Genomic DNA, 27,282 nt, shown 5'->3' on the forward strand with positions numbered 1-27,282 from the left:
GTCTGTTTTTCACGCAGTGAAACTAATAATATGATATTGGCGAATCAGATTTGGCAACTCTCCAGTGTGTGTTTGTGTTTGCGCTCTGGAGAGCGTCGAAAGTCCCTAGTTCGTGTTTTTGTAGCGTTGAGCACAGTGTAGCCAATCACAGACATATCTGTTGTTTTCTCAAACACCTCCGATTGTTACTGTCCACTGAATTACATTAAAACAGAACAGAGCGCCCCCTGGGGGAACATATCCGCACTGCTCTTAGTGGAAGACCAACACGACGACTCATATTTGCGGGTTCTGTTTGCGTCCTGGGTGCGTAAAAGACTTTCTGAACAAAATACTGTATAAAAGTGCATTAACGTGTCCTTTGTATAGACTAACAAAAAATGTCTTTACGATGCTTGACGTTGGTCGCACTCTGCGTTGTGTGTTCATCTCCACAGAAGCTGTTTTAGGTAGGCTACGATGTTTTTAATGTTTAATCGAAGATGGCGCAGCAGTTTAGTTATAAATTATATTCTAGTATTGTAGCCTAATTTACATGACTGCAGTGCACGGAAGACATTTGCTTATTGAATGCTAATACACTCTCCCATATTTTATTATTAAGGCGAAGATGTGATTAAAGCAGTGGATGACGAAGTTTCTTTTCTTCCAGACAAAGTTTTTCCTCCTGTCACCAGCATCACATGGAAACATGTTAGTCTTTCTACTGTCAATGCGATTGAATGGGACGTTGATGATGGTGTTATCATCCCGAATCAGAGATTCAAAGACATCACAACTCTTGATGAGAAAACTGGACAAATCACTATAACTAATTTAAAAGTAGAGCATAGTGGAGATTATACCATTGACATCAACAGTAAAGAGCAGGGACAAAGATTCAGCTTGACTGTATCTATACAGATAATAAGATTAACATATTGTTAAAACGTTATATTATTTGACTATTAATATTATGAATTTTTTTAGTCATGCATAAAACAGTGCCATGATGCAATAATGGTTTTGTAATAGGTCTACCACGGTACTATGGTATAGCAGGTACACATAAAGATAGCCTACATTTTAAGGAAATGTATTTTTTTTATTACTTACATAATTTATGATTGCAGAGGGGGAAAAAATGCTTTTATTGAACATTTACGGAGCAGCACATCTTGCGTAATAATAATAAAAAAGGTCTGTTTTGTTTTAAATCTATTAAATGTGGTGAGGTGGTGAAGAGGGCCTTTTAGCCCACACTACTGACACAAATACTTTAGCTCAAGTAATTCTGTATGTTTTGCAAGTTAATTCTTGTTCAAAACAATCACTTTAGCAGTGTTCGTAAACTTTTATTTAAAAAAAAAAAAATCAATAAATCTATTGTCATTCAAATATGTTAATTTATATATTTTTACATGCCTCAAAATATATAGTAATTCACATACATATAAAATATAATTTTATCGATTCTCATTTGCTACTCTCTCATGTTTTATTTAGGGGAAGAAGTGAAAAATGTAGTTGGTGTAGTCGGTGGTACAGTGTCTTTTCATCCAACCAAAGTAAATCTTCCTGTCACCAGCATCACATGGAAACATGTTAGTCTTTCTACTGTCAATGCGATTGAATGGGACGTTGATGATGGTGTTATCATCCCGAATCAGAGATTCAAAGACATCACAACTCTTGATGAGAAAATTGGACAAATCACTATAACTAATTTAAAAGTCGAGCATAGTGGAGAGTATACCATTGACATCAACAGTAAACAGCAGGGACAAAGATTCAGCTTGGAAGTTATGGGTGAGAGGATGTTGATTATTATATTCATTAATATTAAAACTGTAAAAGCACTGTAGTATTATTATTATGGTTGTTTTGCTTAACCTCACATACAACAATGGTATCAGATTGTAATATCATGGTTCTTTGATATACAGTATACTATTTACCTGATAATGCAAAGTACCTCCAAGAATACCAAAGTACTGCCAAGGTACATGTCCACAAAACACTGTACTAGTACTTTTTTTAAGTATTTGGCTTTGTTTTAAAGTACCAGGGTATTACAAACTATGGTAAAAAACTCTGTTGTGTCAGCAGCAGCACCTGATTTAAAAAAATAACATACTGAAATATATATTAGTGGGCTAATTAAAAAAATGGAAGTATTTTTAAATATGAAACTAAAACTGCCAGTAAGATCTCTTTTGCATGGCTATTGTAGTTGTGTTTGATTTCATTTTGCTTTCTCAGTGGAGTGAAAGATCATATGTTTTCATTGTTGCTTTCACAGAGCGGGTCCCCAAACCTAAGATAACTGTAGAGGAGAGCAGTAACCCTGATGTTGTGTATTTAATATGTGAGTACAGTGGAACGATCATCTGGAAGAATTCTGCTGGAGAAACACTGGAGGGCAATAAGAACCATAAGCCAGGAGAGTTTATCACAGTCAAAAACACAAGAAATCCAGAAAACTACTACACCTGCACACTAGAGAACGCAGTGAGTGAGGAGACCAGTGAACCGGTCTATGAGAGAGATCTGTTTAAAGAGTAGACTGCCTTTACTAGTACAATATTATTAATCAGAGAGGAAATGTTTAACATATACAGTAAATTGATGTGGTTATTATCACAATTTTCCTGATTATAATTCCCTGTCATGAGACTATACTGTTTTATCTTTTAAAACATTTGAAATGTGTCCTTCGAAAAATGAGATAAGGTCAAAGATGCTGACAGACTCTTGGAGTTTGAATGAATGCACAAACTTAGAATTTTTTTATTTTATTTTTTTTTAACTTGTTGCAGGACGTTCCCTATGTGGTTTACTATGAGGAATAAACATAAACATAACAGAGAATGAATATTTCTCAAGATGGGTTTCTTTTAAAAGTCGATTTCCGTTTAGACTCTAAACTTACATCACCGCTCTGATTATTTTGCATGTCTCTCTTACTTAACACACCTGCTTCAGATCATCAGCTCGTTAGAAGAGAAGAGAGCTCCATGCATGATGTGTTCTGATTGACGGGTCCCTACACAGGGTTCATTGCTACCTCCTGAGCGCGGGAAATCAGTTGAAGTTTACTTCACTTCGGGACATTCATTCACAGATTTGCACAACACCACTGCCTGCAGTGTCTTCACACACAGACGAAACTTATTAGATAAGTGCAGAGGTGGACAATAACACAGTACATTCACTTGAGTATTGTACTTAAGTACACTTTTTGAGTATCTGTACTTTACATGAGTATTATTTTTCTGGAAACTTACAGTACGACTTTAACTTCACTACATTTGAAAGACAAATATCGTACTTTTCACTTCACTACATTTCTATCGAGAAGTAGAAAGGCGTTACATTGTAGCAGCTTTGAAAGTCAGTGAGTGATTTTTTATACAGCCTATCAGTTATCGCTCTTGTAAGGTTACGTGAAGTGATTTCCGAGCATTTTATGAACACTGAGTTGCAAATGTGATATTTATTTACAACAATTTGATAATAAGTTAATATTGTGTTATATATTAGGCACAATATTGCCTGATTTTGCAAAATTGTGTTAATGAAAATATTACCTATAAAGCCACAGTTGTGTGTCTCCTTACAAAAACAATAAGTTGCTTCAGAGGCATAAGGTATTGCTAGTATCACATACAACAATAATAAAACAGTGCATTGACATAAAAAGGAAATTTTATTTTGCTACTTAAGTACGTTTAAAATCAATTACTTCTGTACTTTTACTTAAGTAAAATCAGTCTTTACAACTTTCACTTGTAATGGAGTAATATTTGACCAGCAATATCTATACTTTCACTCAAGTAATGAAATTGTGTACTTTGTCCACCTTTACATAAGTGTGAAGTGTGACATAATATAACTCTGTAAAAACAATTTAAATTCACGTCTCACACACTTTAATGCTCTTTGAATGGAACATATACTCTCCCTTCGAAGTGGAATATGTGAATATCCAGAATATCCTGTGAAGTCCATTTTGCAGGGAACTTACAGTCGAATAGAACAAACATCTGAAGTGATGAGAGAGATATACATAATGTGCAGAGCGGGGGGTCGCGAAGACTGAAATTGAGAACCAGTGATCTAAAGAATCTTTTTCTATGTTTTTGTGGATTAAAAGTTAATTGGATGTTAAATGTTCATCATGGAACCACATGACAATAATAATAATAAAATTAAAAAAAAAAAAAAAAAAAACTTTATTTTTAAGATTGTAGCCCTGGTTTCCCTTATAATTCTACTACATGTAGCCTAATATTTGACATAAGGTAGATTGCATAAACACTCATTGCAGCAGTTTGCATGTAAACGTTGCCTTAAGGAGGTATTTTTTGACCTGCCCCCTGTTCTTATATTAAGTACATTTTAAAGTGCACTTAGAAAATTTGATTTACAGTGATGTATATACTTAAATATGTACTTGATATAAATAACGCAATACAACGAAATATAGCCTATTTAGGCCAACAGTAAAACCCTACGGAAGTTCTAAGTGGCCATGCATTATTATTTTTTTCCTTCTTGTTTTCTCGTGATCTCAACATAACTAGGGTCACCATATTTTAGTTTTCCAAAAAGAGGAGAGTAGGGGGCGGGGTTTGTGGGTGGGGATTCGCATAACAATATACGTAGCAAGGTTTTTTGTTTGTTTGTTTGCTTATTTTGTTTTATAATAAATAAAAAGAAAATAAGTACAAAGAAGAGAGAATGCTAGTGTTAGAGGCTCTTTTTTCTTTATAAATAAAACAAGTATTTAGCATAGAAATGGAATAGAGAGTGCACATGTTAGAGGGTCATGTTTTTTTATTTTTTATTATTAAAAAAGCAGATAAAATTAGAATTAGCATTATAATAGAGAGTGCTAGAGATAGAGGGTCAAATGAAGATGAGAGAGATGTGTTTTCAGCCGTTTCTTAAAAATGATAAAGCACTCAGGTGCTTGGATCGAGTGTGGCAGGTCATTCCACCAGGAGGGAACAGTTAATGTAAAAGTCCATGAAAGTTTTATCATGGGTAGAATGCAAAATGTTTCAATACAAGCATTTCAGTCAAATGTAATTTATGCAATATTTCAAACCTTTAACTAACTTGGGAAAATCAACCCATGGCAACAGTTTAAAAGTAGCCCACTTCTGTGGAAAACGCGGACTTGGCAACCCTACATCCAACAAGAGCTGCAGGAGACATATTTGACTGATCACAGGTCGAGAATAATGAGAGATAACTGACAAGACCATGCTCGAGTATTTGCTGCTCAACTGATCCTGAGCTCATTGACAAATACCTGATCTTGTAAGATGTGCTCCCTTTACACAGAGTGCGTGATCGCGAAATCGAAAGTGGAAGTAAAAAGCGCAAACGCTCATTCAAAAATATTCAAATACACCTCATACAGATAGCGGCTCACTGATGCAACAATTATATACGTTTTCAAATGTAATTTATTCCTGTGACCAAAGCTGAATTTACTCGACTGTTTTAAATATTGATAATAATAATAAATAATAATAATAATAATAAATATTTCTTGAGCAGCAAATCAGCATATTAGATTGATTTCTGAACGAACATGTGACTGGAGTAATGATGCTGAAAATTCATCTTTGATCATAGGAATAAATTACATTTTAAAATATATTCAAATAGAAAACAGTTATTTTAAACAGTAAAAATATTTCACAATATTACTGTTTTTGCTGTATTTTGGATAAAATAAATGCAGGCTTGGTCAGCAGAAGAGAATTCTTTAATAATAATAAAAAAACATTCAAAAATGTTCAATAACTTTTGACTGGTAGTGTAGATATGTATCATTGCATCTAGTTGTTTTGGATAATAAAAAAACGTCAGGTCTGACAATATTGTGTCTTTTCGAATTTAAATCTAGATTTATTCGCATTGGCCCATGGAAACCTCTATGAACACACTTGACTTGACTTGGCCAAAAAATCGCGGTGGACGAATTTACGTTTCATTAAGAAGTGTTTGCATATTCTGCACTAATGGCGCGCGCACAGGATAGATGCCTGCCTCTGTTGCGAGTCCGAATCAAGCACTTCACCGATTCAACTACTCTCCTCTCCTCCTCCTGCCTGGCTCTTTACGCCGCATCACTCATCGCAGAGCAAGCCTGTTCTTGATGAAGCTGCTGTGAAAACGTGGGAAAAGCCGACGAGGAAGAAGTTGCGGTGAAGCGTTCTTTAGGCGGAGCAAAACAGTTCATGGCTCCATCTATAGCTCATTGTGATTGGGTGGTTTACGCTGTCAATACAGGAGACAAACCAATGGGTCACTGGCTGCTCGTAGTCCCTGCGCGATGGTCTTTGGCAAAAAAAAAATTATATTCTGTCGGCCTCTTCACTGCGTCGGCCCACCAGGAAAATGCCCGGTATGCCCGATTACCAGTCCAGCCCTGATATAACGTAGGGTGGCCATATGTGCCGTTTTACGGGATAAGTCCTGGCCATGATTTCTATATTTGGTTTTGTTTTCCTGTTTTCATTCTTGCTGAAGTTAATGATAGAAAAGTAGTTTGAGGAATGATGTGCAGGCATTGTACACAATTGACCAATCGTGGTGCATGAGAAGGTGGAAACGCCTTTTGTGGCCCATGGCAAACAAAGTAAACATTACATGAAAAGTAAAGGTTAAACGATTTCAAATGTTATTTATTTTATGGTTTAAAGTGAAGTCTTGTTTAACGTTTTGCCTATGTAGGCCTATTATTGGAAATGAGCTGGCAGCAGAAATCGCACAACAAAACAAAATGTTATCAAGTAAACGAGTAAACAATTTAATGATGCAATTGTAAACAAGGTAATTGATATGACAACTAAAAACAACTAATAATAAAATTAATGCTGCGATTTCAATATTCATAAGGATTCATTTTTAGATGTCAATGCATCAGTTTTGTACGTTTAAATGCTGAAAATACGTCAGTATTGTACGTTTTAGTGTCTGTAAAAACGTAAGTAAATGTACGTTTTATAGAACCACCTTTTATGTAAAATACATATGAATTATTATGAGATGACGTTGGCAGACATTAACTATTAGGGGTGTAATGGTAAACAGTGGGATGATTGGAAAGGATGAGTTTTGAAACTTCCATCTCCGGGAGAGGAGAGAAGGAGGTGAGAGAGTGTGTGTTAGTCGGTATGAAGTTATCAGTTTGTGGTGGAGGAATTGGTCACTGATGGTTCTGGTTTTATTTGTGAAGAAAATTGCAAAGTCATCAGCTGTAAAAGTTGATGAAGGAGGAGGGGGAGGAGGACAGAGAAGAGAAGAGAAAGTTTTGAAAAGTGTGCGAGAGTCAGAACAGTTGTTGATTTTGTTGTGGTAGTATGTCGATTTAGCCGAGGAGACGTTTGCAGAGAAGGAAGAGAGGAGTGACTGATACGCACTAAGGTCAGCAGAGTTTTTTGATTTGTGCCATTTCCTCTCTGCAGCCCTTAGTTTAGCGCGATGTTCACGGAGAACATCAGACAGCCAGGGGGCAGAGGGGGTAGAGCGTGCTGGTCTGGATGAAAGGGGGCAAAAGTTGTCTAAGCAAGATGTTAGAGTGGAGCAAAGAGTGTCAGTAGCACTGTTTGTGTCCAGTGCTGAAAACTGAGAGGGTGAAGGAAGTGCAGATGTAACCATTGAGGATAGACAAGTGGGAGAGAGCGAGCGTAGGTTATGGCGAAAGGTGACCTGTGGGGGAGTATGTGCTGTGTTCAGAGTTAGTGTGAGGTTAGAAGTGATGAGGAAGTGGTCTGAGGTGTGCAGTGGAGTAACTAATGTGTTGTCAGTGGAGCAGTAGCGTGTGTAGATGAGGTCCAGTTGGTTACCTGATTTGTGAGTAGCCATAGTAGACACTCGTTTGAGGTCAAATGAAGTGAGAAGAGTGTTGAAGTCAGCAGCCTGGGGTTTTTCTAGGTGGATATTGAAGTCACCGAGCAGTACCAGAGGAATACCATCCTCAGGAAAGTTTGACAGTAATACATCCAGCTCCTCCAAGAAGTTACCCAGTTGACCTGGGGGACGATACACAACTACAAAGTGGATTTTAACAGGGTAGGTAATAGTAATTGCATGAGATTCAAATGAGCTGTTGCCTGTAAGAGATAGTAGAAGCTCAAAATTCCATTCATTTGAAATAAGGAGGCCCGTACCTCCACCCCTCCCAAGTGTGCGAGGGGTGTGGGAAAAAGTGAAGTTAGTGGAGAGTGCTGCAGGAGTGGCAGTGTCCTCAGGTTTGATCCAAGTCTCAGTTAGGGCCATGAGGTTGAGACCGGAATGGGTAGCAATAGAAGGAATAAAGTCTGCTTTGTTTACAGCAGACTGGCAGTTCCAGAGACCAATTGGAATAGAGAGTAAAGTAGTAGAAGACCGGGGGACAGGCCATAGGTTAGTAGGATTGGCCTGTTTCCAACATACAGTGCGTGCCTTCCGAGTGTTAGTAGTAATAGTGCTAACTTGACAGCGCAGTTGGTACTTTATCAAAATAAAGATACAGTGAACCAAACATCAGCGCGCCCGCCTCTGTGTCACCGTTGGAACGCGACTGAAGTACGAAGCCTATAATTTATATAATGAATAATAGTTTTGCATTCAGATACATCGCAAATATGGAAATATTATGGAATACTTGGATTTGTGCCAAATGAGAGAGGTAGGATACACGAGCACAAAGCTCCATTTCGCAAACAGTTGAGTGCGCAAGCCTTTAAAGTACTCCTTTGTCAGTGAGAGACGCGTTCGGAATCAGCGCATGGTCACTGTCTAGCGGGCTTTGTTTTCAGCAACTCATGGCATTTGCTGTTCTTCTGCTGCGGTTATCAAACAGCGTTGCATTACTGCGGGTGCCCCCTGCTGGATTGATGGTGAATTGCCGATAAGTCTGTACCGTGACGGTTTGGTATGTATACATGTATCGTTGCACCCCTATTAACTACGCATTTCCAGATGTCAGACAAAACTATGTTGATACTTTTTTTTTCAGCGCACACATAGACCAGACAGCTAGCTTATATTCACAAAATTGTTTGTTTGGGTGTCGATTTCAATTTTCAACAGTCTTATTTATATGCGTATATTTATGAACTCTCTGGGACTTTAAAGGGGTAATGAACTGAGAAATCAAAATGCTTTTGACACAAGACGTCATTGTGCAATAAAACATTCTATAAGTTTCAGAACTCAAAACTTCCTTGTTAGTCTAAAAACAGCTTGTAGACCAGTCTGCCAAAACATCCGATCACAGAAACAGAAAAGAGAAGAGAATGTCTGCGATCAGGGAGTTGGCAGTTTTACAGAATCATCAACTGAGGATGTTGGTTACGCAGACCAAACAAAGCAAGGCCACAAACTCGATTGAGGGACATGTTCGTTCCACACACACATGGCTAAAGGAACGTTTACATTGACATCAACTATAAAGAGCAGGCACAAAATTCATATTGATTATTAAAATACTTTAAAAGCCTTGATTTACACTGATCAACACAGATGGAATGTGATTGTAATATCATACTATGATACACCTCCAAATAAACTATCATTTATATTAAAGTACCACAGCATTATTATCTGAAATCATCATTATACCACTGTCACAACACTGTTTAAAGCTACTGTAGTTGTTTTACAGTTCATTTTGTGTTGTCTGTGAACTGAAACTTAATACATTTTTCAATCGTTGTTGTTGTTGTTGTTATTATACTCCTACTATTACTTAGCATTGGATAAAAGCATCTGCTAAATGAATAAATGCAAGTTTACGATTTGGCTTTTAAATATGCTAATAACTGTGGGGGGTTGTGGTGTGAACTTTTAAAGCTCAACAAGAACAGCGACAGCTTCATAACTTGATCAGTTTCCCTTTTGTTGGAAATACAATAATAATAATAACTAATAATAAATTGTTATATTTGATTTATTCTGAACTGTCTTGAAATCATTATGACTATTAGACTGTGAGGAGGCTTTTGTTACCGCAAATCTACGGCCAGGATAGATCAAACTGAAGGCTCGTGAATGATAGGAGCAGTAGGCAAGTCATCGGAGACCATCACTGGTGCTAGCAAGTTGTACGGGAAACAACTAAGTAAACTACACTTTTAGTCATAAGCAAGCAGTAGGCGGCAGACAATTAGGTATTAGTCTACCTACACCCTCTGACTAACATCAGATTGGCGAGTTTGTGTCCGTGAGATCTACGCTAAAGCGTGAGACTCTCTGCGACATTAGGTCCCCAGTGAACGGATAATTGAAAGTATGGGATGTCTAGAATAATCAAATATCTAAATTAGAATACAAGCGATATTTGTGATCAGTTTTTAATTAGAAGTACAGTCTAAATTTAATGATCACTTAATTGGAATTGAAGTCAGATTGAACACGGAGCTAGACCAAAATTGAAACTAAATCCTGATAAATTCAGAAGCACATTAAACCTTCGACCAGGCCGCTGGTTTCCGTTGTTTGGACTAGCGGGTGGATCCTTACACAGACATATCTGTTGATATCTCAAACACCTCTGATTGTGATCCTCTCATTGTAACAAACAGTATATACGATATAAATGAGATTCATCGCGCAGAGTAGAGAGCTTCTTGATTGTAACGGAGCTTTCAGCTTTGTGAAGTCGCGATGAACTGAGTGACAGCTTTTTATTGATTAAGGAACGCTTTCACGATCTAAAAATGGGTTGCAGGAGGAAACGTTAGCGGTCGTGTGTCAAACTTCACTGTTTATTTTGGTGCAAATTAATGTGTCATTTTACATTTTGCATAATGGCAAATGACAAAATAGTATTTTGTGTTTATTTCATTCACTGCAAAGATGATTTTGGAAGTTGTAAATAAAAAAAATCTGGCAAAATTTATTGGCATATGTTTTAATTTAAAATACAGTTTTTTTTGGGGGGGGGGTTGTCTTTCTGTATCAAAATGTGATTAATGTGGTTTATTATTCAGTGTGTTACTGTCCACTGAATTACATTAAAACAGAACAGAGCGCCCCCTGGGGGAAGATATCAGCACTGCTCTTAGTGGAAGACTAACACAACGACTCGTATTTGCGATTTCTGTTTGCGTCCTGGGCGTGTAAAAGACTTTCTGAGCAAAATACTGTAGAAAAGTGCATTATCGTGTCCTTTGTATAGACTAACAAAAATGTCTTTACGATGCTTGACGTTGGTCGCACTCTGCGTTGTGTTAATTTCCACAGAAGCTGTTTTAGGTAGGCTACATAATGTTTTTAACGTTTAATCGAAGATGGGCAGCAGTTCAGATATAAATGATATTCTAGTATTGTAGCCTAATTTACATGACTGCAGTGCACGGAAGACATTTGCTTATTGAATGCTGATTAACATACTCTCCCTTATTTTATTAACAAGGCGAAGATGTGAAGAAAGCAGTGGGTGATACAGTTTCTTTTCGTCCTGACAAAGTTGTTCCTCCTGTCCAAAGCATTATATGGAAACACAGAAACGATAGTGGAGTTGTTGTGTGGGCGATTGCATTTGATGATGCAAACCAGAGATTCAAAGGCATCACATCTCTTGATAAGAAAACCGGACAAATCACTATAACTAGATTAAATGTGCCATGATAATACAATAATATAATACTGTTCTATATGTTTTGCAATTTAATTCTTGTTCAAAACAATGAGCAGTGTTTGTAAACTTTTCTGTTTATTTTGATAAATCTTTTTTTTTTTCAATAAATCTATTGTCATTCAAATATGTTAATTTTTTAAAATATAATTAACAAGACATGCTTTAATTTGTATATATATATACAGTGCAAACCTGGTGAAAAACTACAGGAAACGTTTGACCTCTGTAATTGCAAACAAAGGCTACTGTACCAAATATTAACATTGATTTTCTCAGGTGTTCAAATACTTATTTGCAGCTGTATCATACAAATAAATAGTTAAAAAATCATACATTGTGATTTCTGGATTTTTTTTTTAGATTATGTCTCTCACAGTGGACATGCACCTACGATGACAATTTCAGACCCCTCCATGATTTCTAAGTGGGAGAACTTGCAAAATAGCAGGGTGTTCAAATACTTATTTTCCTCACTGTATATATATATGTGTGTGTGTGTGTGTGTGTGTTAATTATTACATGGGTAAATTGTTACATTTAATAACTATATTTAATTAGAACAATAATTAGAAAATAAAATCGTTGTGCACAGAATCAGCAGCACCTGATTTAAAAAATAAATAAATAACATACTTAAATATGAAGTAGGCTAATTAAAAAAAATGGAATTATATTTTCAAATATGAAACCAAAACTGCCAGTACCTGGTGGCAAGTCTTGATGAGTGAGTCATTATTGAGTCATCCATTCAGCTGACTCATTCAAATGACTGATTCATAGTATTTTAGATAATTACATTAACGAGTCTGTTGTGGCCTAATTTTTCACGTTAGTATTTTAAGGTATTATCTTCACTCCTACGGCCTACCCTTGCCATTGGCGTATAACGTTAAGTTAGTCTGATTCAGATGATTATACCGTGTGGTTTTTTTAATGTACATTATGCTCGTAGGTACTTTTTGTTGATGTAACATGTTATCCGGAAGCTACCAGTAACTACAGAAATTGTTGAATGTTGACTAACATACTCTCTCATACTTTATTATTTAGGTGAAGATGTGAAGAGAGCAGTGGGTGGGACAGTTTCCTTTAGTCCAGACACATTAGAATCTCCTGTCACCAGCATCACATGGAAACATGTTAGTCTTGCTACTGTGAAGGCGATTGAATGGGACGTTGATGATGGTGTTATCATCCCGAATCAGAGATTCAAAGACATCACAACTCTTGATGAGAAAACTGGACAAATCACTATAACTAATTTAAAAGTAGAGCATAGTGGAGATTATACCATTGACATCAACAGTAAAGAGCAGGGACAAAGATTCAGCTTGACTGTATCTATACAGATAATAAGATTAACATATTGTTAAAACGTTATATTATTTGACTATTAATATTATGAATTTTTTAGTCATGCATAAAAAGTGCCATGATGCAATAATGGTTTTGTAATAGGTCTACCACGGTACTATGGTATAGCAGGTACACATAAAGATAGCCTACATTTTAAGGAAATGTATTTTTTTTATTACTTACATAATTTATGATTGCAGAGGGGGAAAAAATGCTTTTATTGAACATTTACGAGCAGCACATCTTGCGTAATAATAATAAAAAAGGTCTGTTTTGTTTTAAATCTATTAAATGTGGTGAGGTGGTGAAGAGGGCCTTTTAGCCCACACTACTGACACAAATACTTTAGCTCAAGTAATTCTGTATGTTTTGCAAGTTAATTCTTGTTCAAAACAATCACTTTAGCAGTGTTCGTAAACTTTTATTTAAAAAAAAAAATCAATAAATCTATTGTCATTCAAATATGTTAATTTATATATTTTACATGCCTCAAAATATATAGTAATTCACATACATATAAAATATAATTTTATCGATTCTCATTTGCTACTCTCTCATGTTTTATTTAGGGGAAGAAGTGAAAAATGTAGTTGGTGTAGTCGGTGGTACAGTGTCTTTTCATCCAACCAAAGTAAATCTTCCTGTCTTCAGCATCACATGGAAACATGTTAGTCTTTCTACTGTCAATGCGATTGAATGGGACGTTGATGATGGTGTTATCATCCCGAATCAGAGATTCAAAGACATCACAACTCTTGATGAGAAAATTGGACAAATCACTATAACTAATTTAAAAGTCGAGCATAGTGGAGATTATACCATTGACATCAACAGTAAAGAGCAGGGACAAAGATTCAGCTTGGAAGTTATGGGTGAGAGGATGTTGATTATTATATTCATTAATATTAAAACTGTAAAAGCACTGTAGTATTATTATTATGGTTGTTTTGCTTAACCTCACATACAACAATGGTATCAGATTGTAATATCATGGTTCTTTGATATACAGTATACTATTTACCTGATAATGCAAAGTACCTCCAAGAATACCAAAGTACTGCCAAGGTACATGTCCACAAAACACTGTACTAGTACTTTTTTTAAGTATTTGGCTTTGTTTTAAAGTACCAGGGTATTACAAACTATGGTAAAAAACTCTGTTGTGTCAGCAGCAGCACCTGATTTAAAAAAATAACATACTGAAATATATATTAGTGGGCTAATTAAAAAAATGGAAGTATTTTTAAATATGAAACTAAAACTGCCAGTAAGATCTCTTTTTGCATGGCTATTGTAGTTGTGTTTGATTTCATTTTGCTTTCTCAGTGGAGAGAAAGATCATATGTTTTTCATTGTTGCTTTCACAGAGCGGGTCCCCAAACCTAAGATAACTGTAGAGGAGAGCAGTAACCCTGATGTTGTGTATTTAATATGTGAGTACAGTGGAACGATCATCTGGAAGAATTCTGCTGGAGAAACACTGGAGGGCAATAAGAACCATAAGCCAGGAGAGTTTATCACAGTCAAAAACACAAGAAATCCAGAAAACTACTACACCTGCACACTAGAGAACGCAGTGAGTGAGGAGACCAGTGAACCGGTCTATGAGAGAGATCTGTTTAAAGAGTAGACTGCCTTTACTAGTACAATATTATTAATCAGAGAGGAAATGTTTAACATATACAGTAAATTGATGTGGTTATTATCACAATTTTCCTGATTATAATTCCCTGTCATGAGACTATACTGTTTTATCTTTTAAAACATTTGAAATGTGTCCTTCGAAAAATGAGATAAGGTCAAAGATGCTGACAGACTCTTGGAGTTTGAATGAATGCACAAACTTAGAATTTTTTTATTTTATTTTTTTTTAACTTGTTGCAGGACGTTCCCTATGTGGTTTACTATGAGGAATAAACATAAACATAACAGAGAATGAATATTTCTCAAGATGGGTTTCTCTTTAAAAGTCGATTTCCGTTTAGACTCTAAACTTACATCACCGCTCTGATTATTTTGCATGTCTCTCTTACTTAACACACCTGCTTCAGATCATCAGCTCGTTAGAAGAGAAGAGAGCTCCATGCATGATGTGTTCTGATTGACGGGTCCCTACACAGGGTTCATTGCTACCTCCTGAGCGCGGGAAATCAGTTGAAGTTTACTTCACTTCGGGACATTCATTCACAGATTTGCACAACACCACTGCCTGCAGTGTCTTCACACACAGACGAAACTTATTAGATAAGTGCAGAGGTGGACAATAACACAGTACATTCACTTGAGTATTGTACTTAAGTACACTTTTTGAGTATCTGTACTTTACATGAGTATTATTTTTCTGGAAACTTACAGTACGACTTTAACTTCACTACATTTGAAAGACAAATATCGTACTTTTCACTTCACTACATTTCTATCGAGAAGTAGAAAGACGTTACATTGTAGCAGCTTTGAAAGTCAGTGAGTGATTTTTTTTATACAGCCTATCAGTTATCGCTCTTGTAAGGTTACGTGAAGTGATTTCCGAGCATTTTATGAACACTGAGTTGCAAATGTGATATTTATTTACAACAATTTGATAATAAGTTAATATTGTGTTATATATTAGGCACAATATTGCCTGATTTTGCAAAATTGTGTTAATGAAAATATTACCTATAAAGCCACAGTTGTGTGTCTCCTTACAAAAAACAATAAGTTGCTTCAGAGGCATAAGGTATTGCTAGTATCACATACAACAATAATAAAACAGTGCATTGACATAAAAAAGGAAATTTTATTTTGCTACTTAAGTACGTTTAAAATCAATTACTTCTGTACTTTTACTTAAGTAAAAATCAGTCTTTACAACTTTCACTTGTAATGGAGTAATATTTGACCAGCAATATCTATACTTTCACTCAAGTAATGAAATTGTGTACTTTGTCCACCTTTACATAAGTGTGAAGTGTGACATAATATAACTCTGTAAAAACAATTTAAATTCACGTCTCACACACTTTAATGCTCTTTGAATGGAACATATACTCTCCCTTCGAAGTGGAATATGTGAATATCCAGAATATCCTGTGAAGTCCATTTTGCAGGGAACTTACAGTCGAATAGAACAAACATCTGAAGTGATGAGAGAGATATACATAATGTGCAGAGCGGGGGGTCGCGAAGACTGAAATTGAGAACCAGTGATCTAAAGAATCTTTTTCTATGTTTTTGTGGATTAAAAGTTAATTGGATGTTAAATGTTCATCATGGAACCACATGACAATAATAATAATAAAATTAAAAAAAAAAAAAAAACTTTATTTTTAAGATTGTAGCCCTGGTTTCCTTATAATTCTACTACATGTAGCCTAATATTTGACATAAGGTAGATTGCATAAACACTCATTGCAGCAGTTTGCATGTAAACGCGTTGCCTTAAGGAGGTATTTTTGACCTGCCCCCTGTTCTTATATTAAGTACATTTTAAAGTGCACTTAGAAAATTTGATTTACAGTGATGTATATACTTAAATATGTACTTGATATAAATAACGCAATACAACGAAATATAGCCTATTTAGGCCAACAGTAAAACCCTACGGAAGTTCTAAGTGGCCATGCATTATTATTTTTTTCCTTCTTGTTTTCTCGTGATCTCAACATAACTAGGGTCACCATATTTTAGTTTTCCAAAAAGAGGAGAGTAGGGGCGGGGTTTGTGGGTGGGGATTCGCATAACAATATACGTAGCAAGGTTTTTTGTTTGTTTGTTTGCTTATTTTGTTTTTATAATAAATAAAAAGAAAATAAGTACAAAGAAGAGAGAATGCTAGTGTTAGAGGCTCTTTTTTCTTTATAAATAAAACAAGTATTTAGCATAGAAATGGAATAGAGAGTGCACATGTTAGAGGGTCATGTTTTTATTTTTATTATTAAAAAGCAGATAAAATTAGAATTAGCATTATAATAGAGAGTGCTAGAGATAGAGGGTCAAATGAAGATGAGAGAGATGTGTTTTCAGCCGTTTCTTAAAAATGATAAAGCACTCAGGTGCTTGGATCGAGTGTGGCAGGTCATTCCACCAGGAGGGAACAGTTAATGTAAAAGTCCATGAAAGTTTTATCATGGGTAGAATGCAAAATGTTTCAATACAAGCATTTCAGTCAAATGTAATTTATGCAATATTTCAAACCTTTAACTAACTTGGGAAAATCAACCCATGGCAACAGTTTAAAAGTAGCCCACTTCTGTGGAAAACGCGGACTTGGCAACCCTACATCCAACAAGAGCTGCAGGAGACATATTTGACTGATCACAGGTCGAGAATAATGAGAGATAACTGACAAGACCATGCTCGAGTATTTGCTGCTCAACTGATCCTGAGCTCATTGACAAATACCTGATCTTGTAAGATGTGCTCCTTTACACAGAGTGCGTGATCGCGAAATCGAAAGTGGAAGTAAAAAGCGCAAACGCTCATTCAAAAATATTCAAATACACCTCATACAGATAGCGGCTCACTGATGCAACAATTATATACGTTTTCAAATGTAATTTATTCCTGTGACCAAAGCTGAATTTACTCGACTGTTTTAAATATTGATAATAATAATAAATAATAATAATAATAATAAATATTTCTTGAGCAGCAAATCAGCATATTAGATTGATTTCTGAACGAACATGTGACTGGAGTAATGATGCTGAAAATTCATCTTTGATCATAGGAATAAATTACATTTTAAAATATATTCAAATAGAAAACAGTTATTTTAAACAGTAAAATATTTCACAATATTACTGTTTTTGCTGTATTTTGGATAAAATAAATGCAGGCTTGGTCAGCAGAAGAGAATTCTTTAATAATAATAAAAACATTCAAAATGTTCAATAACTTTTGACTGGTAGTGTAGATATGTATCATTGCATCTAGTTGTTTTGGATAATAAAAAAACGTCAGGTCTGACAATATTGTGTCTTTTCGAATTTAAATCTAGATTTATTCGCATTGGCCCATGGAAACCTCTATGAACACACTTGACTTGACTTGGCCAAAAAATCGCGGTGGACGAATTTACGTTTCATTAAGAAGTGTTTGCATATTCTGCACTAATGGCGCACGCACAGGATAGATGCCTGCCTCTGTTGCGAGTCCGAATCAAGCACTTCACCGATTCAACTACTCTCCTCTCCTCCTCCTGCCTGGCTCTTTACGCCGCATCACTCATCGCAGAGCAAGCCTGTTCTTGATGAAGCTGCTGTGAAAACGTGGGAAAAGCCGACGAGGAAGAAGTTGCGGTGAAGCGTTCTTTAGGCGGAGCAAAACAGTTCATGGCTCCATCTATAGCTCATTGTGATTGGGTGGTTTACGCTGTCAATACAGGAGACAAACCAATGGGTCACTGGCTGCTCGTAGTCCCTGCGCGATGGTCTTTGGCAAAAAAAAAAATTATATTCTGTCGGCCTCTTCACTGCGTCGGCCCACCAGGAAAATGCCCGGTATGCCCGATTACCAGTCCAGCCCTGATATAACGTAGGGTGGCCATATGTGCCGTTTTTACGGGATAAGTCCTGGCCATGATTTCTATATTTGGTTTTGTTTTCCTGTTTTCATTCTTGCTGAAGTTAATGATAGAAAAGTAGTTTGAGGAATGATGTGCAGGCATTGTACACAATTGACCAATCGTGGTGCATGAGAAGGTGGGATCTACAGAGAACGATCAAAGCGATGCAAATACGCCTATATATTAGATATGTTCCTTCATTCGTTTGACTTGAAGCGCGCTGCGCAGACCGATCGTTCTATGACATCAAAGAACTGTGAGAGCGATTCGAAAGCACAAGGAGCCGTCTGCTCTCTATAGCTCTCACGGATGTCATACAACAAGGTATTACGTAACGTTTACGAGCACAAAACATACATTTTTGTACGTTTTTATTGATGCTAAAAGTACAATTTAGACGTATTTCAACGTTTAAAACGTACAAATCGATACGTATTTTTAGCTAAAAATACGTAAAAATATTTACGTATCTTTTATATCATTAAGATATTCATATCAATGCATTTTTATCATTTTATCAATAAGCGATTTAGACCCCTTAACCTACCCCAAACCTAAAACCTACCCATTTTACAGCGAATATGCATTTTTATCATTTTATAAATAAGCAATTTAGATTTTGGACCCCTTAACCTACCCCCAAACCTAAACCTGCCCATTTTATAGCGGATATAAAAGAATATAAAACTCAATTGACCGAAACATGCAGGAAAATAACCATTTTAGTAACAATATAGCATTAAAAATGTTTTTATAGTCGCCAATCCCACTCCTACATCTAAACCTAAACATGGCTATTTCTGTACAGTATAAGAAAAACATGACAGACAGATAAATGCAATTACAATCAGTATTGCAAAAATTTCGAAAGCACTACCAAAAGTAATCCAAATGACGATGCATCACAGCCGCAGTCCTCTCTGGCGGAATACAGTAGGTTTGTGTGAGGTGCAGAGCAGAATTTATGTTGTTAATCGCTGAAAATATTATCCAGATTATTTTCCTGATCCTCTCGCTCTCAGTGAACTCGTGAAGGCGGCGCCTTCAAGGCGCTCGCGTTCTAGCATCATTCAAACCGATTCAAACACACACCAGAAACACTGCATGTCGCAATCTGTTACGAATGCAGGCGAGAGCCAATGAGCCTTCGATTATCCTGTAGTAAAACCTGTCATTTGAAGCGGCAACATTTGAATTCGTAACGAATGAGTCAGTCAGCGCGGGCTTTGCTGTTTACGGTCGCTGGACTCGCTGCTCGGGATGGAGATGAAGATCGCCTAATAAAGGCTTGGATTTGGGTCTGTTCCTCGCAGTCATATGGATTCTAAAGATCTGGATTACAGCGCATGAAAAATGTTTCATTTCGTAATCATGTTGCGGTTTTGGTGTTTTTTATAGTTCTATTGTCAGTCACAGCATTTTGGAGAAAACGCCTTTTGTGGCCCATGGCAAACAAAGTAAACATTACATGAAAAGTAAAGGTTAAACGATTTCAAATGTTATTTATTTTATGGTTTAAAGTGAAGTCTTGTTTAACGTTTTGCCTATGTAGGCCTATTATTGGAAATGAGCTGGCAGCAGAAATCGCACAACAAAACAAAATGTTATCAAGTAAACGAGTAAACAATTTAATGATGCAATTGTAAACAAGGTAATTGATATGACAACTAAAAACAACTAATAATAAAATTAATGCTGCGATTTCAATATTCATAAGGATTTATTTTTAGATGTCAATGCATCAGTTTTGTACGTTTAAATGCTGAAAATACGTCAGTATTGTACGTTTTAGTGTCTGTAAAAACGTAAGTAAATGTACGTTTTATAGAACCACCTTTTATGTAAAATACATATGAATTATTATGAGATGACGTTGGCAGACATTAACTATTAGGGGTGTAATGGTAAACAGTGGGATGATTGGAAAGGATGAGTTTTGAAACTTCCATCTCCGGGAGAGGAGAGAAGGAGGTGAGAGAGTGTGTGTTAGTCGGTATGAAGTTATCAGTTTGTGGTGGGAGGAATTGGTCACTGATGGTTCTGGTTTTATTTGTGAAGAAAATTGCAAAGTCATCAGCTGTAAAAGTTGATGAAGGAGGAGGGGGAGGAGGACAGAGAAGAGAAGAGAAAGTTTTGAAAAGTGTGCGAGAGTCAGAACAGATTTTGTTGTGGTAGTATGTCGATTTAGCCGAGGAGAGGTTTGCAGAGAAGGAAGAGAGGAGTGACTGATACACACTAAGGTCAGCAGAGTTTTTTGATTTGTGCCATTTCCTCTCTGCAGCCCTTAGTTTAGCGCGATGTTCACGGAGAACATCAGACAGCCAGGGGGCAGAGGGGGTAGAGCGTGCTGGTCTGGATGAAAGGGGGCAAAAGTTGTCTAAGCAAGATGTTAGAGTGGAGCAAAGAGTGTCAGTAGCACTGTTTGTGTCCAGTGCTGAAAACTGAGAGGGTGAAGGAAGTGCAGATGTAACCATTGAGGAAAGGCAAGTGGGAGAGAGCGAGCGTAGGTTATGGCGAAAGGTGACCTGTGGGGGAGTGTGTGCTGTGTCAGGAGTTAGTGTGAGGTTAGAAGTGATGAGGAAGTGGTCTGAGGTGTGCAGTGGAGTAACTAATGTGTTGTCAGTGGAGCAGTAGCGTGTGTAGATGAGGTCCAGTTGGTTACCTGATTTGTGAGTAGCCATAGTAGACACTCGCTTGAGGTCAAATGAAGTGAGAAGAGTGTTGAAGTCAGCAGCCTGGGGTTTTTCTAGGTGGATGTTGAAGTCACCGAGCAGTACCAGAGGAATACCATCCTCAGGAAAGTTGGACAGTAATACATCCAGCTCCTCCAAGAAGTTACCCAGTTGACCTGGGGGACGATACACAACTACAAAGTGGATTTTAACAGGGTAGGTAATAGTAATTGCATGAGATTCAAATGAGCTGTTGCCTGTAAGAGATGGTAGAAGCTCAAAATTCCATTCATTTGAAATAAGGAGGCCCGTACCTCCACCCCTCCCAAGTGTGTGAGGGGTGTGGGAAAAAGTGAAGTTAGTGGAGAGTGCTGCAGGAGTGGCAGTGTCCTCAGGTTTGATCCAAGTCTCAGTTAGGGCCATGAGGTTGAGACCGGAATGGGTAGCAATAGAAGGAATAAAGTCTGCTTTGTTTACAGCAGACTGGCAGTTCCAGAGACCAATTGGAATAGAGAGTAAAGTAGTAGAAGACCGGGGGACAGGCCATAGGTTAGTAGGATTGGCCTGTTTCCAACATACAGTGCGTGCCTTCCGAGTGTTAGTAGTAATAGTGCTAACTTGACAGCGCAGTTGGTACTTTATCAAAATAAAGATACAGTGAACCAAACATCAGCGCGCCCGCCTCTGTGTCACCGTTGGAACGCGACTGAAGTACGAAGCCTATAATTTATATAATGAATAATAGTTTTGCATTCAGATACATCGCAAATATGGAAATATTATGGAATACTTGGATTTGTGCCAAATGAGAGGTAGGATACACGAGCACAAAGCTCCATTTCGCAAACAGTTGAGTGCGCAAGCCTTTAAAGTACTCCTTTGTCAGTGAGAGACGCTGCTCGAATCAGCGCATGGTCACTGTCTAGCGGGCTTTGTTTTCAGCAACTCATGGCATTTGCTGTTCTTCTGCTGCGGTTATCAAACAGCGTTGCATTACTGCGGTGCCCCTGCTGGATTGATGGTGAATTGCCGATAAGTCTGTACCGTGACGGTTTGGTATGTATACATGTATCGTTGCACCCCTATTAACTACGCATTTCCAGATGTCAGACAAAACTATGTTGATACTTTTTTTCAGCGCACATAGACCAGACAGCTAGCTTATATTCACAAAATTGTTTGTTTGGGTGTCGATTTCAATTTTCAACAGTCTTATTTATATGCGATATTTATGAACTCTCTGGGACTTTAAAGGGGTAATGAACTGAGAAATCAAAATGCTTTTGACACAAGACGTCATTGTGCAATAAAACATTCTATAAGTTTCAGAACTCAAAACTTCCTTGTTAGTCTAAAACAGCTTGTAGACCAGTCTGCCAAAACATCCGATCACAGAAACAGAAAAGAGAAGAGAATGTCTGCGATCAGGGAGTTGGCAGTTTTACAGAATCATCAACTGAGGATGTTGGTTACGCAGACCAAACAAAGCAAGGCCACAAACTCGATTGAGGGGACATGTTCGGTTCCACACACACATGGCTAAAGGGAACGTTTACATTGACATCAACTATAAAGAGCAGGCACAAAAATTCATATTGATTATTAAAATACTTTAAAAGCCTTGATTTACACTGATCAACACAGATGGAATGTGATTGTAATATCATACTATGATACACCTCCAAATAAACTATCATTTATATTAAAGTACCACAGCATTATTATCTGAAATCATCATTATACCACTGTCACAACACTGTTTAAAGCTACTGTAGTTGTTTTACAGTTCATTTTGTGTTGTCTGTGAACTGAAACTTAATACATTTTTCAATTGTTGTTGTTGTTGTTGTTATTATACTCCTACTATTACTTAGCATTGGATAAAAGCATCTGCTAAATGAATAAATGCAAGTTTACGATTTGGCTTTTAAATATGCTAATGACTGTGGGGGGTTGTGGTGTGAACTTTTAAAGCTCAACAAGAACAGCGACAGCTTCATAACTTGATCAGTTTCCCTTTTGTTGGAAATACAATAATAATAATAACTAATAATAAATTGTTATATTTGATTTATTCTGAACTGTCTTGAAATCATTATGACTATTAGACTGTGAGGAGGCTTTTGTTACCGCAAATCTACGGCCAGGATAGATCAAACTGAAGGCTCGTGAATGATAGGAGCAGTAGGCAAGTCATCGGAGACCATCACTGGTGCTAGCAAGTTGTACGGGAAACAACTAAGTAAACTACACTTTTAGTCATAAGCAAGCAGTAGGCGGCAGACAATTAGGTATTAGTCTACCTACACCCTCTGACTAACATCAGATTGGCGAGTTTGTGTCCGTGAGATCTACGCTAAAGCGTGAGACTCTCTGCGACATTAGGTCCCCAGTGAACGGATAATTGAAAGTATGGGATGTCTAGAATAATCAAATATCTAAATTAGAATACAAGCGATATTTGTGATCAGTTTTTAATTAGAAGTACAGTCTAAATTTAATGATCACTTAATTGGAATTGAAGTCAGATTGAACACGGAGCTAGACCAAAATTGAAACTAAATCCTGATAAATTCAGAAGCACATTAAACCTTCGACCAGGCCGCTGGTTTCCGTTGTTTGGACTAGCGGGTGGATCCTTACACAGACATATCTGTTGATATCTCAAACACCTCTGATTGTGATCCTCTCATTGTAACAAACAGTATATACGATATAAATGAGATTCATCGGCAGAGTAGAGAGCTTCTTGATTGTAACGGAGCTTTCAGCTTTGTGAAGTCGCGATGAACTGAGTGACAGCTTTTATTGATTAAGGAACGCTTTCACGATCTAAAATGGGTTGCAGGAGGAAACGTTAGCGGTCGTGTGTCAAACTTCACTGTTTATTTTGGTGCAAATTAATGTGTCATTTTACATTTTGCATAATGGCAAATGACAAAATAGTATTTTGTGTTTATTTCATTCACTGCAAAGATGATTTTGGAAGTTGTAAATAAAAAAAATCTGGCAAAATTTATTGGCATATGTTTTAATTTAAAATACAGTTTTTTTGGGGGTTGTCTTTCTGTATCAAAATGTGATTAATGTGGTTTATTATTCAGTGTGTTACTGTCCACTGAATTACATTAAAACAGAACAGAGCGCCCCCTGGGGGAAGATATCAGCACTGCTCTTAGTGGAAGACCAACACAACGACTCATATTTGCGATTTCTGTTTGCGTCCTGGGCGTGTAAAAGACTTTCTGAGCAAAATACTGTAGAAAAGTGCATTATCGTGTCCTTTGTATAGACTAACAAAAATGTCTTTACGATGCTTGACGTTGGTCGCACTCTGCGTTGTGTTCATTTCCACAGAAGCTGTTTTAGGTAGGCTACATAATGTTTTTAACGTTTAATCGAAGATGGGCAGCAGTTCAGATATAAATGATATTCTAGTATTGTAGCCTAATTTACATGACTGCAGTGCACGAAAGACATTTGCTTATTGAATGCTGATTAACATACTCTCCCTTATTTTATTAACAAGGCGAAGATGTGAAGAAAGCAGTGGGTGATACAGTTTCTTTTCGTCCTGACAAAGTTGTTCCTCCTGTCCAAAGCATTATATGGAAACACAGAAACGATAGTGGAGTTGTTGTGTGGGCGATTGCATTTGATGATGCAAACCAGAGATTCAAAGGCATCACATCTCTTGATAAGAAAACCGGACAAATCACTATAACTAGATTAAATGTGCCATGATAATACAATAATATAATACTGTTCTATATGTTTTGCAATTTAATTCTTGTTCAAAACAATGAGCAGTGTTTGTAAACTTTTCTGTTTATTTTGATAAATCTTTTTTTTCAATAAATCTATTGTCATTCAAATATGTTAATTTTTAAAATATAATTAACAAGACATGCTTTAATTTGTATATATATATACAGTGCAAACCTGGTGAAAAACTACAGGAAACGTTTGACCTCTGTAATTGCAAACAAAGGCTACTGTACCAAATATTAACATTGATTTTCTCAGGTGTTCAAATACTTATTTGCAGCTGTATCATACAAATAAATAGTTAAAAATCATACATTGTGATTTCTGGATTTTTTTAGATTATGTCTCTCACAGTGGACATGCACCTACGATGACAATTTCAGACCCTCCATGATTTCTAAGTGGGAGAACTTGCAAAATAGCAGGGTGTTCAAATACTTATTTTCCTCACTGTATATATATGTGTGTGTGTGTGTGTGTGTGTTAATTATTACATGGGTAAATTGTTACATTTAATAACTATATTTAATTAGAACAATAATTAGAAAATAAAATCGTTGTGCACAGAATCAGCAGCACCTGATTTAAAAAATAAATAAATAACATACTTAAATATGAAGTAGGCTAATTAAAAAAAATGGAATTATATTTTCAAATATGAAACCAAAACTGCCAGTACCTGGTGGCAAGTCTTGATGAGTGAGTCATTATTGAGTCATCCATTCAGCTGACTCATTCAAATGACTGATTCATAGTATTTTAGATAATTACATTAACGAGTCTGTTGTGGCCTAATTTTTCACGTTAGTATTTTAAGGTATTATCTTCACTCCTACGGCCTACCCTTGCCATTGGCGTATAACGTTAAGTTAGTCTGATTCAGATGATTATACCGTGTGGTTTTTTTAATGTACATTATGCTCGTAGGTACTTTTTGTTGATGTAACATGTTATCCGAAGCTACCAGTAACTACAGAAATTGTTGAATGTTGACTAACATACTCTCATACTTTATTATTTAGGTGAAGATGTGAAGAAAGCAGTGGGTGAGACAGTTTCTTTAGTCCAGACACATTAGAATCTCCTGTCACCAGCATCACATGGAAACATGTTAGTCTTTCTACTGTGAAGGCGATTGAATGGGACGTTGATGATGGTGTTATCATCCCGAATCAGAGATTCAAAGACATCACAACTCTTGATGAGAAAACTGGACAAATCACTATAACTAATTTAAAAGTCGAGCATAGTGGAGAGTATACCATTGACATCAACAGTAAAGAGCAGGGACAAAGATTCAGCTTGGAAGTTATGGGTGAGTGGATATTATTATATTAGTTAATATTAATACTGTTAAAGCATCATATTATAATTCTGGTTGTTTTTACAAACAAACAAAGAAAAACGGCACTGTGGTGCAGTAATTGGATCAGATTGTAATACCATGTTACTTTGATAAATACTATGATACTGTAATTCATGCACCAGTGTATTTACATGCTACTGCAAGGTACTTCCAGGAATACCACGGTAGATGCTCAAAAACACTGTAGTACAATGGTACTACTTTATGTTATGGTTAGTATTCACATACAGTGTAGGGTTGTGTGATATTGACAATATACACTAGTAAACATTTGAAGTGGATCAAAACCTTTCATCAAAGTTGTCCTAAAACCTAAAACCAAAATGCATTCTTGTCTTAGGACAACTTTGATGAAAAAAAAAAAAAAAACAGTAATATTGTGAAATCTTATTGCAATTTCTAATATTGGTTTCCTATTTTAATGTACTTCAAAATAGAATTTATGTCTATGATGCAGCTGTTAATTTTCAGCATCATTACTCCAGTCTTCAGTCACATGATCCTTCAGAAATCATTCTAATATACTGATTTATTATGAGTGTTGAAACTGTTGTGCTGCTTCATATTGTTTTTTGGAACGTGTGATACTTTTTTCTTTGATTCATTGATGAAGTTTAAAAGAGCAGCATTTGTTCAAAATAGACATATTTTTTAACAATATAAGTCTTTACTATGACTTTTTATTCATTTAACACATCCCTCCTGAATAAAAATATTAATTTCTTAAAAAATGAAAGAATAAATGTACTGACCCCAAACTTTTGAATAGCATCGTATATTGTAACACAAAATGTATTTTTTAAATAAATGCTGTTCTTTTTAACTTTTTATTAATCAGAGAATCAAAAAAAAAAAAAAAAAAAAAAATATATATATACACACACTCTTAAGAAAAATGGTTCTAAACAGTACCAGAAAAGGATTCTTCAGCTTGTAACAATAGCAG

At 36.3% G+C, this 27,282-nt stretch overlaps 1 protein-coding gene across 11 annotated transcripts; it reads left to right on the top strand.

The window, feature by feature from the left end:
• The first annotated feature begins 53 nt into the window (after positions 1-53).
• On the top strand, positions 54-27,168 carry LOC131548954 (uncharacterized). 11 transcript variants are annotated; one of them, XR_009273296.1, is made up of 6 exons: positions 54-449; positions 1,486-1,788; positions 2,282-2,490; positions 12,677-12,765; positions 13,552-13,854; positions 14,350-16,162. XR_009273296.1 is itself a non-coding variant. In XM_058790663.1 (5 exons), the coding sequence occupies exons 2-5, from the start codon at positions 684-686 to the stop codon at positions 2,542-2,544; spliced, it is 474 nt and encodes a 157-aa protein (XP_058646646.1). In that variant the 5' UTR covers positions 54-449; positions 605-683; the 3' UTR covers positions 2,545-2,842. The 11 variants fall into 11 exon arrangements, 10 of the variants coding, with proteins under 10 accessions (XP_058646646.1, XP_058646576.1, XP_058646636.1 ...); XM_058790663.1 differs by lacking the exons at positions 12,677-12,765; positions 13,552-13,854; positions 14,350-16,162 and adding an exon at positions 605-693 and having other exon boundaries at positions 1,486-1,547; positions 1,650-1,788; positions 2,282-2,842; XM_058790593.1 differs by lacking the exons at positions 13,552-13,854; positions 14,350-16,162 and having other exon boundaries at positions 12,677-12,945.
• The last annotated feature ends 114 nt before the right edge of the window (positions 27,169-27,282 follow it).

This window comes from Onychostoma macrolepis, chromosome 01, assembly GCF_012432095.1.
Source record: "Onychostoma macrolepis isolate SWU-2019 chromosome 01, ASM1243209v1, whole genome shotgun sequence".
Lineage (NCBI taxonomy): Eukaryota > Metazoa > Chordata > Actinopteri > Cypriniformes > Cyprinidae > Onychostoma > Onychostoma macrolepis.

Coding starts and splice junctions, on each gene's coding strand:
- LOC131548954 (XM_058790585.1), top strand. CDS start 392: ATGCTTGACGTTGGTCGCACTCTGCGTTGTGTGTTCATCTCCACAGAA. Junction 450..1,485: donor CTCCACAGAAGCTGTTTTAG/GTAGGCTACGAT, acceptor TGTTTTATTTAG/GGGAAGAAGTGAAAAATGTA. Junction 1,789..2,281: donor ATTCAGCTTGGAAGTTATGG/GTGAGAGGATGT, acceptor TTGCTTTCACAG/AGCGGGTCCCCAAACCTAAG.